Source organism: Camelus ferus, chromosome 2 (genome assembly GCF_009834535.1).
Source record: "Camelus ferus isolate YT-003-E chromosome 2, BCGSAC_Cfer_1.0, whole genome shotgun sequence".
Classification (NCBI taxonomy): domain Eukaryota; kingdom Metazoa; phylum Chordata; class Mammalia; order Artiodactyla; family Camelidae; genus Camelus; species Camelus ferus.
In genome coordinates, this window is record NC_045697.1 from 107045876 (window position 1) to 107063113 (window position 17238).

At 33.3% G+C, this 17238-nt stretch overlaps 1 protein-coding gene across 1 annotated transcript in view; it reads right to left on the reverse strand.

Moving 5' to 3' along the window:
- LRBA (LPS responsive beige-like anchor protein) overlaps window positions 1–17238 on the reverse strand; it is a 620537-nt gene that overhangs the window by 268057 nt on the left and 335242 nt on the right. The window contains 1 exon segment of the mRNA XM_032464781.1: window positions 4446–4570. Within this exon segment, the coding sequence (XP_032320672.1) occupies window positions 4446–4570 (125 nt within the window).

The following is a 17238-nucleotide window of genomic DNA, read 5'->3' on the forward strand; positions in this document are numbered from 1 at the left end:
CACATTTTGTTCTGATTTAATATCGATTTAACAAAATAACTAAACTGCAATTGTTACATAAAATTAGAGAAATCTGTCAAAAATGTTTTCTTTGAAATATAACTTTGATTCATTGAAGCTAAGAGCAATGAGAGGGCTCAGAGAAAAGCTGGTCCTCAAAATGTAAAGTTCAAGTTCTTGAGAGGTAGCTCTGGGCATGAGTTAACTATGCCACAGAGACTAGGTAAGTAAAATTAAAACAGAAAAAGAATACAGCAAATTGTTATATCTATGATATATAAATCTCTTCTTAAAAGTCCACTGTGCCAGTGAACTAGAATCATTAATAGTCCACGTTAGAGTAAAAGAAGTTTACACATAAGAATTAGCCACTTTGTTAACATAAAAAAATAAAGATAGCTACTGGGATAACAAAGTGACATTAACTGTACCTACAACATATACAAGTATCCACTGAAGTGTGATATGCAGGACACGCCGTAACTGTTTATTCTGAACAGGACACATAATGAATACCTACCTATACACAACTATTATCCTAAATTCATTCCTCTTTATTAAATTTCCAAAGGGTTTCAAGTTAAGAAAATTTACTCTAGAAAAATTAGTGAAACTACAAAGGATAATCAGGAGAACAAGTTCGCCTCCAAATGATCATGGGTTTCTCAAAAGTTTTAGGTAGAAACATACTGTTTGTGGATACTAAAAAGGAAACAATAGTACCCGGCATTACTGAAGATACAAGAGAACGGCATAATTTAGGATCTTTACAATGGTCTGTCATTCCTAGAAAATCAGATGAGTTACTTGTATCATTCCATGTGGTTACAACATACTTCTAAAACTATGTTAAATTCTCCTCATAACGTTTCTATTAACATGCACATTCTCTACTAAGTAAAAATGTCTTAAATTCAATAGGAGTCTACTGCTAAACTGCTTTAGTATTTGAATTAAAACCAATCTTTCCACCATTTAAAACATTTTTTATGGGGCTTTAATGTGAATATAAAATTCCCATTATATTTAATAATGAATTTTAGAAGACAGTATAGCACAATGGTAAGAAAATCTGACTAGTCAGTCAACCTGCTGGGCTTTCGTTCTGTATTTACCAAGAATTATGTTGGTCTTTTGTTTCCTCAGTTTCCTTATCTGTAAAGAATAAAGCTATACTAGACTTTAGCCCTAGGTTCTTCTTGGATCTAAAATGCTCCGATAATAAATAACTGACCAACTGTTCTCTGTGCACTAGGAGGATATGAATCATTACAACTGATTTCTAATAGATTTTAAAACTGTAAAATGGAAGAAAATGCCCTCAAGAATTAAATATTCACCTCTGCTTGCTGCTGCCAATTTCTATAAAGAATGTTTAATCATAAGAGGAAGTCTTAATTTTAATTTTAAAATATGATTCAGTTTCTGCAAAGTTAAAGAAATCTCCTATTACAAAGTGACTTTTATAAATAACCACTTTGGAGGGTCTCTCTTTGAAAAATTACCTAAACCCCTTTTCCCCAAGCAAGTTAATGTGAACTTGGGAAGGGCAATTAAATTGTCAGAATTAAAAAATTTGTTTTTAACTAGAAGGTAGCCAGAAGTAGAGTCATGGGGCTGGTATTGATCGCCGGAACAGAGAACATCACTCTTCAGGTATTTACTCTGCCACCCTTACACCAGAGGCTTTCCTTCAAATCAAATCAATCTATAAAAAAGATGGCTCTTACGACTAAAATACATAACTAATCCTCAACAGCATTTCTATTTAGATGTGTTCCTTTGATAATGGTAATATAGTTCATGATGTTTTGAGATTCTGCATTTTCAAAATGTCCTGTCTCCTTAGTTAAATCAACTATAAATTAAAGTGGGAAGTCATAAAATAGTATAAACTGACATACTATCCTCAGTTTACTATATCTACTTTAATTATTCAAATTCAACATTGAAGCAAAGTATTAATCCATGATAAATTCTATGATTTCAATTGCTTTTTGATATTAACTGTTTCATTTTGCATACTTGACTCTTAATATATTTTTATTAGCTCCCTTATTGTCACTAAGTTAGAATTAAAAAAAGCATTTCATAATTAACACAAAATTAAAATTGAATGTCAACTACAATATATTCTAATTCATAAAACATTAAAAAATTAAGCTCTTTGCTTAACTAAAGTATTAGCATAAATTAACGCTGACACTAAACAATACCATACTATAATTTATGTGCTGAGTTCCAAAACTGACTAATAGCTCCTTGTTATTTAAAATAAAAAATATAGATATAAAGTATAATTAGAGCTTTTCTATTTTTTCAAAAAATGTTATATTAAAGATAACATATCTCCTTAACTGGAAGCATCTATTACACATTTGGTTACTTTTAAAAAATTTATATTTTAGATTTAAATTTATATTATTAATGTTTCAGTGCTTTAAATATTAATCATTATAAAACTAGTATAAAATATTACCAAATAGAAGGGAATTACATAAAATGCTTAACTTTTCTTCTCTCCCTCAATTGAGAATGTACAATAGAGCACAGACAATATTAATATTACATTAAGTTTTCAATTACTATTTTGAGTAGAGTGAAATCTGCTTCTACACAGGATTTAAAGTCTTAAATGACAGTAAGCATTGCTAATATTGTCTTCAAAAATCAGACTCTCCATATTAAAAAGTTAAATGATAATGTTATTTTAAAAGATAAAATTCAACAACAATAAAATTAAAATTCATTATGAAACATCCTATAATTCCCCAAAGTGGCTAAATGTAATATTTTTAATAAAAATGATTTTCATTAAATCTATACCACAAATTTTAAATTCAGTTATTGCTATTTCTTTCAGGATAAAGGATTAACAGTTTACGTGCAGTTTTAGAAAACCGGTCCCCCTCTCCAGATATAAAAGGAAAATCTTTCATAAAAATGTTTTTATTGTCATTCATAGATGTCAGAACTCACAACTCAATGTTCAATGACAGGTAAGAAGACAGAAAGATACTTATTAAATTTTAAATGCACATGGTAGCATCTGTTTGACTTTTCTGAAAAGAATAAAATTGCAAAAAGGCTGATTATTTTCAATGTAAGGGTCACTAACCAAAAGCACAAAAACAACAGGAAGGAAAAGGAAAAAATATATGTATATATAACTCTGGAATCTTTAGTACCACGTGAAAAGTACATGAACCTTAAAAGCAAAAGTGGCCTAATTAATTCTACATCTTATTCCTCCTTCTCCACCTCCTGTAGCTGAAAATGTAGGGCCCTGCAAGTATTACTGCTTTTAGATTACTTTGTTATTGACTATTCTCTGTATGATCATTTATTTTAAAGGACTGATGTCACATTTGGTGTTATATCTGATGACATATTGTGGACATTTTCTTCCAGAAATGGCTCTTTAGGGCTGAGTGCAAGAGGTTAAGCTGCCTGACTGAGGCCAAACCTAAGATCACAGACTTTTCATCTAAATTCTTGATATCCTTATTGAATGTAATTTAACATTTACTTTGTATACTGCATCCTATCCTTTAACCATAAGCTACTGTAGTTTAAACTAATACCCTGAAAAGGGTAAATTAAAACCATTTCTACCTTACAAAAATAACCAATTTATATTTTACAAACCCCCCAAAAAATTTATGTGGGGAGGGTACATTTTCCCCCTTAATCAATGTATCTAATTGGCTTTCAAAAACTACAAAATATAAAGTGAAACCCTATGATCAAAGGGAGTATTATTATCAAGTCCAAAGGAATTCTTTAGTTTTTCCAATTTGCTCATCAGGCTTCTACCTAAACTGAATCATGGTGATATGCATTATATCAAAGAAGGAAAAATGTTTTGTTAAGCTCTCATAACAAGATGATGCAGAACAGAACATATGAAAATAATGTCTCTTCTCTTTTTTCCAGGAGCCATCTATCAAAACCATCTACAAATCAAGGCTCAGAAAGTATCTGGGCACTTGGACATTTATTACCATCTCTCCCACTTTATAATCTCATACTAAAATACCATGGTTGAGGGAAACCCATATACACACAACAGAACCTACAAACATATTTGGATTGTAAATGCTGTCTTTCTGATATTCATGGATTTAAGACAGACATCCTGTATTAATTTACTCAAAGCTGAAATGTGTCACTTAAAAGGAGAAATATTTTATTCTCCTACTCTGAAACAAAGGGTCTATGTTAAGTGTTTTGCATGTGTAACATAATAAATAAACACACTTGACGCCGTAATTCAATAATAGCCTATACTAACTATAAAAAAATTTAACTTCTCTTTCTGGGGTGAGTAACTGTGAAATGTGGTATTGGACCATTTTTACAGTACCTTGTAGTAATGAAGTTATGCTCTTCATTACCAAGTACTGTACCTGCTGCTATGGGCAAGGAGGGGTTTATACACTGACCATGTTCCACGGCTGTTTTTAGTGTCGCTTCAGGATGTGTCGATCCTAGAGGGTTACGCACAAATCGTCGCCGGCGCCGCAAGTCATCTTCCCAGTAGTCGAGGCGCCAGAACTCACGAGGACGACTACAATGAAACAGAGAAGCCACATATGTTAGCAATTATCAAACAGCGTGGTAGCACTGAATTTCTGCATAAAGCTCTCCTTGTTTGCTCTGCCTTTTTTTTCCTCCCTTTCCTCTTAATTTTCCCTCCACCTCACACTCCCCTTTCTGCAATCTTTAACTTAGGTATGTCCTTGAAAATAACAATATCACCTTCCAGCCTAAGGAACTCCTTTTCCTTTTTCTTGGAAGGTGAAATGAGCACTAAATACATCATTTTGAAATGAATTGCTGACAGTGTGATCAGTTTCCCCACACTCTAGTGGCATGTGCTCTGATTTCAGCCTCATTTCAGCCTCAGCAGGGCACCTTTCTCTGTGGCTGCATTTATAAACCAGAATAGGGAAAAGGCTATTATAAATATGGTATAGCATTACCTATATTAATCAAAGTCTGTCCCCCTTCATTTTTCTTCCTAATTTGTGCCTTTTTGCACAAGGTCAGTAAATCATACCATGAATTCTTGGTCCAGAAAGTGTTAACTTTAATGAATATCTCAGTTACATGGTTATGTATGTGATAATAAAATATTACTCTGTTTAGATGTGCAGGAATTTAATTAAAATAATCTCTTAAAATATTCATTACATTAAGCCCCTGAGGCTTAGAACAACACAAGAAAATGCATTTCTTTTCCATTTACTGTTTTTAAATAAACCATTCCTATAGAGTGAAATAGCAATCTTTTTTCAAGCAAATCAGATTGGATTTCTGTTTTATGTAGTCTGTTTTTATATTTAATTAAAAACTACATGCTATATGATGTGCAATAATTGCTATATCAAAAGCATACTTTTGGAAATGTATTTTTTAAGGGTTCACTCAATTGAAGTTCTACTATATTTTCCCCAATTATGTAGATCCTTTACATGGCAATATATAAATGTCAGCTTCCTCTCCTATTAACTAATCATGATCTAGCATGCTGGAAAATATTTTATAAGGAAAATACTAATCTGAAGTTTTTCCAGTTAAAGTGGAAAAAAAATCTATGCAGGATACATTTATTCACTAAAGACACACAGCATGAAAATCTGTAAGTTTCAATAAAGAAATTTAAAAATTCATAATCAAAACTCCTGCAAAAAATGACTAATGCAAAATAAAATCTCACTTGTATTTCATGAGCTAATAAAATTGTACCTGTCAGCTTTGACAAATTAGTAGTCTTGACCAACTGACAGCCCCAAAATACCCACATAAAAGTTATCCATATTTTGATGCTTTAAAGATGCTACCTTTAAAAATTCAAAATAGATTCGTAAATAAGTACTCCACTGATTAAAAATTATCTCAGATTAATAAAAGCATAGATAACAAACAGTGAATTACTTAAAGAAAATAATTTTTTAAAAACAGAGACCCTACATTCTTTTCTGAGAATGCCAAGGAGACAAGAGAATATCAAAGATTTCCTTTGTTGATTTTGATCATGCATAACGAGGAGAAAATACAAAGTAATCTAAATGGAATACAAAAAAGTATAAGAACTGCAGTCCTCAAAGAGAAAAAAAATAGAAAGCTCTTTTATTCTTCTTTGTTATTTTGCTGTTTCCATTTTAAATGAAAACTAATATTATGATATCATTTAAAAATACATAAGAAATACCTAAGAATATACACATAAACAAAAGAAAATAGCTTTTAACTCAATAAAATAAAATTCTCCTTAGGTGAGAGAGGGGAAGTGGCACACAGCTGGCTATGTGTATGGCTTTGATAGTCATGGAGCTTGGAAAGGCACTTCATCATTCTGCCTACTTACATTTATCTGTTAAAATTATTATCAAATATCAGCCAGGATGCAGTCGTGAATCACAGGCTGCTTGTCGTCTTCAGGGGAATGATACAATGAGGGTCTATTCATCAGTGCGGCAATCGGCACAAGTAATTAGTTCCCTAGCCCGAGAGCTCCTACAAAGCCTATTTCAGTCAGCACCACAAACATATGACGGTGTACAGCTAATGAAAGCTGCTAAAATTTGTTAACCTTTTCTGCCATCAATCCTTCTAATACTCTATGCTTTGGTATTATGCAAAGGTGGTAAATTATTAATTTGTCAGGCATCCATCCTTCTAAATTTTGAGTCAAATTAAACGATGTCATTCTTCTTGATAACAATTAAAATTATAAGAGATGTTAAGCTGCTATTATAAAATTACTACAAAATTAGATAACAATAGATGCTACTATATTGCACAGCAGTGACGTTGAATCTGACGGCTATTAAAGCGTGTGTGCAATAATTTGTGTCACACAGTAGGAAAAGCAGAGAAGTTATAATATCATTCACAAATTTTCAAAGACAATGTCTATAAGAAGAATAATCAAAATTAAGAGGAAAGAGAACTGTAATATTTATTTTTATGCTCTCTGACACTAACAAGTAAGAGTCATAATGGTGACATTTGGGTGAAAGAAAAGCACTGATACATTAGGAACTGGGAATTTGTTCACACAGCATAAAAATTTTGATCTAAGTTTCACTTAACCTAATTATACACTTCTGTCTTCAAATGCAAATATTCTACGAAAAATTAAAATACTCAGATACAATCCAAATAAAATGAAGAAATCTTTACCTCAGCATGTTAATCTCAATACTATCCTAAGCTATATCTCAGACTATCTTCTCAATAGGAATTGTCTACCTCCTGTCACAATTTAAAATAGTCTGAAGACAAAGTAAAATCACTCTTTTCAGATCACAGATCTAGAATGGATTAGAAAAATCAACTAGAGAGACCAACAACTGCAATACAGTTTTTGGAAGTCTCTCCAAGTGATGTCGTGTACAAACCTTCAAGGAACTTAACTCAAAATGGAATAGCTATTAGCCTCATTTGAAAAAGTAGCATTTATCATCCAATTCTGATGGTGGGAGTAACACATGTTCTTTGAAAAAAGAGTCATACTCATTTTTTTCAGATGAGGGTAATTACTAGCATGTTTAAAGTCATTTACATAGTAAAAGACCAGGACCTAAAAAAGCAATGTTTTCTCCCAACTGCGCTCCTTCCAACAACATACACTCAGTATAAAGCTCTATCATTGAAAAAATGAGGCACACTTTGTCATTTAGAACAGTACTAGAGAGGGGAATGTGTAGGTTTAAATGATCAGCTTGCTATAAGTTTTGATTATTCACACAAAGATTTCACTCTTACTTAGGAAATACTGCCACACCCTCCCCAAAAGCCCCTTCTAGGGGAAAAAAGGTAAAAAAACTAGAAAATCTGGGAAATCGATCCAACTCTATTCCCATAAATTTATGAATTAATTAAATAAACTATTGTATATTTTTAGAGTTATCACCATGGTATGGCTAGAAAAATTCAAAAGACTTCATGTATTCATAAGCATCAGTTACTGACCAAACACATGTGTGGATAAGATAAGAAATCACCTATTCCGAGACCTTGGAAGTATTATCTAAATCACTTTATACCTGTACATCTATGTATCTGCATCTATCAAAAAATTACATTAATACTACATGACACCACATTCACAAACTTCATCCATTTCTGCTAAAAATTAAAACTAAGACCCCAAAAGGATTCAAATTTAAGATGTAAGCCCAGGCTCAGTAAGATCTGGAAACAAAGCATAAGCATAAGTCATCTAATTATCTTTCTACTTTTAAAAAAACCTTCACATTTATGTGTTTTTATACACAAAATTTTAACGTACTGCTACAATCAACATAAAATAATACAAAACAATGCCATTTTTATATACAGAATATTTACTTTCTGTTCTACAAGAACAAAATTAGACAGACTGCTGAAATAAATCTTGGAATGAAATACAACTCAAGCATCAGGAGATAGGCTATTTGTTCCCTTCCTAGACCCACCGTGGTTAGTCATTCGATCTGGTAAAACAAGTAAGAATGGGCCAAATAAGAATCAGTTGAAAAAGGTAGACGTACTAAGCTTCAATCCACATTCTTCCTCTAATAGTCGAATGGTTCAACTATAAACAGTGTATTATTTTCCACATGTAAATTATAAGACTTTTTAAAGCTTAGTTTTCCTCGGAGAAAGTATGGCAATCCAATTAGCTAGTTAACAGTGTTTGAATGGATGAATATTGAAATAGACTCCTCAAATATTTTCTAATAATAACGATTGACTCTACCTTGAGCCAGCTGCTTAGGAATACAAGGATTATTAAGATATTATCTCTGACCACAGGAGAAGACACATGTGAAGACAATTAATAAAAATCCCCAAAAACATGTGTGATAGAACAGAGCTCTATTAAATGGCTATTAAACTGCCCAACTTCAAGGAGCATTGTTCACATCAAAATTTGTGTGAATGGCACTGCTGGAGTTGTACAATGCTCACTTGGCATTGCTATATAAACACCCCATGAGAACGACAGGGTGCTATGAGAACGCTCTGTCTTTCCCCCTCTCCACACAACACTCAGACTCTTTCTCTCTCAGAATTTAATCTTCAGAATAGGGAACAGAAGAAGGCCCTTCAGGTGCTGTCAGTAGCAGGGACACAGTTAGTGTTCCTGATGGTGGAAAAGGTGTTCAGACCAGGAATAGGTATGGTTGTCAAAAAAACAGGCAAAATTCAATATGCAGAATAAAATAATCAAGAACAAAAAAGAAACAGTAACATTTATTTCACTAAACTCATTAAATTCATACTGCTTTATTAAGGTATATTATTTTTTGCTATCACTCTATTAAAGTAGAACAATGTTAATTACTGAAATGAGTGGTAGCTATATAAGTATTCCAATTATTATATAACCTAAATGTATTGACACTTATTATTCAAATTAGTCAGATATATGCATTTTGTCGTCCCACTGGTTTTGGTGTTATTTTAATGTAACTTGGATCTATATCAATAAAAGAATGTTAGTTCTAAGAAGAAAAACTGTCACAATGCAATTATATTGGAAAAATTTCCCATTTTCCATCTTTCCTACTTTCTTATGACAATACCTAATAAATCTTGATGACCTAAACAGAAGTCAGTAATACATTCTTCTGGCTAGAAAAAAGTTCTAAATCCTAGGAAATTTTAGTACTTCATATTTTGTTCTTATATTACCTGTTTTTCTAACTCCTATATCTAGCTAGCTTCTATTTCTATAGTTTTAAATTAAAAATTCATGCTAGACATTAGCTACAACGTAAATAAATGGTATCCTCTAAAAAGAAGTAAACATTTTCAGTGTACTGTCTGCTAAAAGATAAAAGTGCTTAAGTTCTATAAGGGTTTTACTTGCTGCATAAATCTTGAAATAATGTGTAGGTGAAATAATGTGCAGGTACTACAGGGTATTATACAATATAAAAGAACGCTTTATCTCACAAACTGGAGTCTACCGTGCCTTCATGCAGATAGACAGGAATAATATTAAATAAAACCTCTGTTTACCAAGTACCAACTATAAATCAAATGCAGGTGATCTATGCACTGTGCTGTCTTAATGAAAAAAAAGAAAAAAAAATCCTTCAATTGTATGGATTCCAGCAGAGGAGAAAGCTTCCAAAGCAGAATGTTTTCTTTATTGAGGACTGACATAGGGATTTTACATCATGCTGAGTCACTGGAGTATCGTATGTATTATTTAATTATGTAAAATTATATTTCTGTAGTTAAGAACTTCTGCATGGTACTATTCAGTGTATTTCTCTACTTGCTTTTACAGACATCTAGATATCCAGCTTCATTCAATTGGTTATCACTTTGGGTATTTTCAAAAATAGAACTTTTCAATAGTCAATTATCAAAGAAATAATCAAGCTTTTCTTAGCTGTTGTTAGCTTGTTAACCATTTCTTTATTCACTTAGCATTTTTACCAGGAGTAAGTTATGAGAAAATCAGTATCTAGTGTTAACTGCACTACCAGTTGAAACTCTAATAATAGAAAACTGGAAAACAATTAAAATAAATGATATTGTTGGATACTAGAAGCCCTAAAACTCATCTCAGTAGCCACAGCATTTGGACAAACTTGTTCTATTTTCCCCAAAAATCTAATTTAAAAAAAAATTCACCAAATACTTGTTGAGTCCCAACTATGTACCAGACCTTGGTCCATACAAATGAACTATGTTGGGTTCAGCCTAGAATATTTCTATGTTATAATCAGGATAAGAAAATTATCAAATATCAAATATTATACAACTTTAAAATAGACAGCATTTATTACATTAGGTTACTGTGTTAGACATTCTCCTTTAATACACATTATCACCAACACTCACAACAACCCCACCACAATTAAATACTGTTATTTGCATTTTAAAGATGAAGAAACTAAGTCTTACCCACTGGTAGTAAATAGTAAGAGTCTATGTACTTCAAAGCCAATGAGCTTTTCACGTGACATTTCCTCTAGAAACTCTTTTGGATACTATTATAGCTATGATCAAAGTACTAATTAACCCTGCCTGGGAGGATTGAAGATTTCATTAAGCTTTCAAGAGGATCTATTTTTGTAAGTTCCACGAGGACAACGGTTTGTGTCTGTAATTCACTGACCAAGCACAGTAACTGAAACAAAGCAGGTACTTAATAAATAATCAATTAAAGAATGAACAAGACGACTTTTTAGAAGAAATTTAATTGACAGACAGGAGTCTGCTAGACAAAATGGAAAAGGCATCACAAGCAGAAGAAATAGCATGGACAAAGGCATGGAGACATAAAAATGCATTTCTATCTAAAGAAGTTCGTCTGGGTAAGAAACATCATTTCAAGACAGCCTCAGAGTGGCAAAAGCTAAAGGAGGAAACAGATTAAGAATCAAGATTTCAAAAGTCCCAGCAGAGTTATCTAAAGTGGTTACCTTTGCCTATTACAGTAACAGAGAGACAACTAAACTTTCTTAATGCAGGAACCAGCCTTGTATGTTACATGGCAGCAAGACAAAATATGGAGTGGGGATGGAGTGTAGAGGCCAAGACATCAGAGACATATCTGAAGTGGAACAGATAAGATCTGATGAGACAGTCAACATGAGAGGTGAGAGAAAAGGAGATAATGAGAATAAAACTGAAGTTTGTGACCCAAAAACCAGCAGTGAGGGGATAAAGATGCTATTTCACTGAAATAATGCAGGTTAAGTAGATATGGCTGGGGAGAATTACCATGTCCTGGATACCTAATAATTTCTAGGTGGGTATGTCTAATAAGTAAGCAATATAACTTGGGAACTCAAAAAAGCAGCCTGGGTTTGAGATACAAAATTGGGAGACTGATCAGCCTTGCAAGTCAGTGGAATTAGATAATCGTCTAACAAATATTTATTAAGTGCTTACGAAAAAAGCTAAGTTTTATGCTAGATCCAGAGAAAAATATATTGAAAGGACAGGAAAAAGTGAAAATAAAATCTGGGAAATAACCATATTTTAAAAAGATATACAAAAGAGGGAAGAAATAGAGAAGAAAGTAACTGCTTACAATCAGTAAGATAGTAGAAGAACCAAAATAGAATGGTGCCCAAAAAGAGAAAGAAGCAAAAACTCTTCAAAGCAGTGAGTGAGTGGGGAGCAGGATTTAATTCTGCATAAAAATGTCAAGGATGAAGAATGAAGAGATGCTTTTTATGTTTTAAATTATGTTTTATGATACATAACTTATATACCATTAAGTTCACCTGTTTAAAGTGTACAGTTCAATGGTTTTTAGTATATATACAAAGTTTTGCAACCATCACAATAATCTAATTTTAAAATATGTTTTTCCCTCCCAAAAGAAATCCCATACCCACTCCCAGTCACTCTGTATTCTCCCTTCCACGGGAGTGGGTATGTACAGGATTTCACAGTATACAAATTAGAAGGTTAGGTGAATGTGTCTGCTTTGGCCTGGAGCTTCTGAAGTTTGGAACAATCGTAAAACAAGTCAAACTGTAAGTGACTGGTAAAAGGCATTTTTATTAATATTAGAACTTTTCGGAGAGCTTAAAAGACTATGAGAATGCATTTTTTTTCCTTTGACATTTCTATTATCTCTAAGGTTACCAAAGACCTGAGTCAAAATGATCTTTTAAGAGAGATTCTTTAAAATCAAACTTAAAACTAATTCATACTATAAAATATATAGCAGCTTAAGTTTTAGAGTAATTTATATTAAAAACTACCAGTCTAAAATTTCTCAATATGACATAAAAATATTTTGACTTCATTTCTCTTAAAGTATTTAAAGCTAATCATCTTAGCTCTACCATGTACTATGCACAGGGAACTATATTCAACATCTTGTAATAACCTATAATGGAAAACAACCTGAAAAACGGACAAATGTATAGATATAGATACATAACTGAATCACTCTGCTGTACACCTGAAACTAACACAACTACACTAAGTGTAAATCAACTACACTCAAATAAAAAAAAATTTAAATCCCTTTAACAGCCCCTGGCAATGATTAGGTCACTATCTTTCTCTACAGATTTATCTATTCTGGATATTTTACATAAATGGAATCATACAGTATGTAGAATTTTGTGACTGGCTTCTTTCACTTAGCATGTTTTTGAGGTTCATCCATGTTGTAGCATCTAACACTATTACATTCATTTTCATTGTTGAAAAATATTTCATTGTATCGATATACAAATGACCTCTGAACAACACAGATTTGGACTACATGAGTCCACGTATATGCAGACTTTCTTCAATAAATACAGCGCTAAATAATTCCTTGGTTGGGTGAATCTGCAAATGCTGACCCAGGGATATGGAGAGTGGACCATGGAACTTGAGCATCTTCGGAGTTCAGTATCCAGCACAGGCCCTGGAACCAATTCCCTATAGACAGCAAGAGATTTTCAATTGGGTTGGGGGGGTTGTTGCATCAGCACCTCTAACCCCCTCAAGTTCAAGGGTCAACTATATTGCATTTTTGTTTATCCATTCATCAGTTCATGGACATCTGAACTGTTTCCACTTAAGGGGGATCTTCGGGTTTCATAATTACAAAATTTAAGGACGCACTCGGTTACTCATCTAACAGTCACTTCTCTCCTTTTTCCCTATGATTGCAATTTTCCTAATTACTCTTTCCTAAAACTTATAATTTTGAACACTGTAATATCTATCACTTCTTAAATGCTTCAGTGACTTATAGAAAACCGATTCTAAGCCAATTATGTTAATCCTGTCATTCTTTCAGTGATTGGTTTCAGAATCTAGCTTTGAGCCAAATGTGGCTTAAATTTTGCCTGGCAATTACTTTTTCACCAATCTGAAATGCAAAACTCTTGTTCAGTAGTAAATGCAAAACTCTTGTTCAGTAGTTGAGACGGACAGAATTGTGCCTTTCTCCTGACTGACTGGAACAAGGAAATATCAAACTCAGTTGCTGGCAACTGTAACACAGAAGAAGCCAGACTGGGGGAATGGGGGTAGTTTATACATCTAGGGACACAAAACTGAAAGAACTGCAGAAAAATGGAGCTGAAGACCTGCCCCAACACCTTTACACAGGTACATTTCTTATTATGAATGATAATATACTTCTTCAGTTAATTAAGTGAAGAATTTCACTTCAGTTAGAGCTAGGTTTACTTGCTTTTGAAACCATTTAACAAGATACAAAGATTACTGGTGATGCCATTAGCCACTTGATTATAGTTGTGAAAGAAAACCAGACAGTACTGAACTCATGCTTCAGTGAAGACAGTTAATATTGACTCTGTTTTAAAAATTTTTAACAATGAAGGGGAGATAGGAAGGTAATTTAAAGAGAGTAAAGAACGGACTTAAGCATGTTCGCAGGTGGAAAAGACAAAGTCCAAGGAAAGAGAAGACGGCGGGGGGAGGAGGGCAGGAGCAGGTTTTAGAAAGACAGAAGATGTATGATCCTGCGAGAAGAGCATGATTACCTTGGAAGTAAACAAAGTCACCTCCTTCTCTGTGACAAGATGATGTAAGACTGTATTTTAATAAATGAGCGTAGGGCTGAAGAGAAGAAAAACTGAAGGCCTGATTTTGACCTAGTTATTTCTATTTCCTCTATTAAATAGTAGGGTTTTGACTAAAGAATAGAATAGAGGAATAAATTTTAGAAGAGTTGCCTTGGGGAATATGAAAGAAAGCTGACTATAGAAAAGTGTAAGGATGACTGAGTAGTTATGAGTGTCTAACAGAGGCTGGAAACCATTCATCTAGAGCAGCACTAATCTGTACGACAGTGATCTCCCTGGCCCCCAGCTCTACCGAGTAACCTTAGAACAAGAGTAAAAAGAGCAGTTGGCCAAATTCACTCAAGATTTAGGACTAATTTGGCTTGCAGGCCAGAATAAGGCAGGTTAAGGGGAATGAGTAGGAAAATGGAGAATGTTTGGGATGGGTAAGGACAGTAAACCCATGATCTTTCTGGACCTCAATAAAATAAACAACTAAATTTAATTGACTCATTGGGAAACCAAATTTACCCTGCTTCCCAAGTCACTTATAGTGATGGTAATATGGTTTCTCAATTAATTAATCAATATATCTAATCAATGTATCTAGTCCTTTTATTTGATGCTGTTATGAGTTTTCAACTTGTATTAAAACATGCCTAGAATGAAAGAATGGAGGCTTACACTGTATTCGGAGCCTGTTTCCAGGCTTCAAGCTGTAGGATCACAGTAGTAAATAGTTACAGGGCTGGACAATGTGCATGTAGGGAGCAACCTGAAGCCTGAGGAAGACAGGACCTCACTCTCTTGAGAAACATATTACATTATGCTCCTGGAAAGGGGATGGAAACTAAAATTTACTGATCGCCAGTAACGTAGCAGATGGCCCTCTATTAAGTATTTTACATATAATCTCATTTAATTCCCAAAGTAACTTCATAAATTAGGAATATAATCCCAATTTAACAGGTGAAGAATTGAGGCCCATGGTGAAGTCATTTAGTTACCAAGAAACAGAGCTAGACCTCACATCTGTGACTTTCCATTACCAAAGGATTCTGGTAATGCTACTTTGGGTAAGATGTTCACATTAGTCTCATAAATATATGCATTATGACAGTTTACTGTATTGGTATGAATTTTAACATCTCTTATAAAATGACAGATTAGAATGAGACCAAGATTTTTTATAAAAGAAAAACTACGAGCACACATTCCAGTAAAGTACAATGACAAAATAATGCAATTTTTCCAGCATTAGCCCCACCCAGAATTGAAATAGCAGGCTATTAGACTGTGGGTGAGGGAAGAGTTATTAAGACTCTGTTGCTCTTTAACAAGTAAGTAAAATGAAGGTAAATACTAGGTATTTAGGTGCTATGTAGTATAGGTCAGCATTTGTAACTGAAAAGCCTGGAAGCTATCAATATTCACTGAATGTTTCTAGTAGCTCCTATCACTTGCCCCAAATGTGTAAGAACTACATGGTTTATAAGCATGTACATGAACTCAGAGTCAAGCACCACTGTTTGGCATTAGGATATCCATTTCCTTGAAACCAGGCCTTATATTACATTTTTGTTGTTGTTGTTCTCAAGATAGCTTATAAGTTATAGGGAGAGAAAGAAAAAACAAAGAAATTATCTGCTTCCATTGTATGACATTTTTATCTTTAAATAAATAATTTAAAGGCTGAAATGAACCAGCAACCCATCATAATCCAACACCTCCTGCCTTTAATTCTAAACTCTCAGGAAAATACTGGTGAAGACAAATAGCTGATTTTAACTTGCCAAACGGAAAAAAAAATATATATATATATAGAGAGAGAGGGGGGGGGGTAGAGAGACAGACACACTGTGCTTTGCAAGCTAGATAAATTAACAAAAAGTATGTGCTCCTTATCCACAGGGGAGAACGGGCTTATTATGTTACACTTCCAGGTTTTTAAGACAGTTGGAAGCCAGTTCTTTCAATAGTTGCTGTCATCTCCTAGAAACTTTCTAGTACTTTCAATTTTGAAGCAATTATTCACATTCGGAAGTGATTTATTTTCTTCCCTTTCTTTACTGCAGTTCATTTTTTCTGGCTCTCAATAACTAGTTCTACTTTGGCTTAATTATATTCATTTACAGATTTTTTTTTTTTTTGAGTGTCTACTGCTATTTGGAAAGCACTGGTTGAGGTGCTATAAGGGAGACTCATATGAGGAAAATACTGTCTCTAACCTTAAGGCATTTATAATCTAAAAAAATGGGATGAAACAAGCAAACAAAGAATTACATGGCATAAGATTCATGCTGTAAGAAAAGTAAAAATTCAGAGCTTTGGAAATTCAAAAAAAAAGAGTAAGTGGTCACATATGTTTTAAAGGGATCAGGAAATTTTGTAAAGAGCAAGAGATTTTTGAGGAAGGTCCCTAAGTAGGGGTCAAGTTTCAACTGATATACAAGGAAGAAGGTAGCATTGTAGGAAAATTAAGCAATCTTATTTGGTTGTTCCCAGTAGGAAATGAGGTATAAAAGAAAGGTTGGAGCCTGGCCACACCATAAAAGACTAGGGATGAAAAATTAACAAGTTTATATTTCATTCATTCACTCACTTATTTAATCAACAAACACTTACTGAGCACCAATGATGCACAAGGACCTGTGCCAGACACTGAAGAGTTAAAGAATCATTTGATGAGAAAGAGAGTCATTATTCTCAATCACCTCACAGATATATGAAGAAA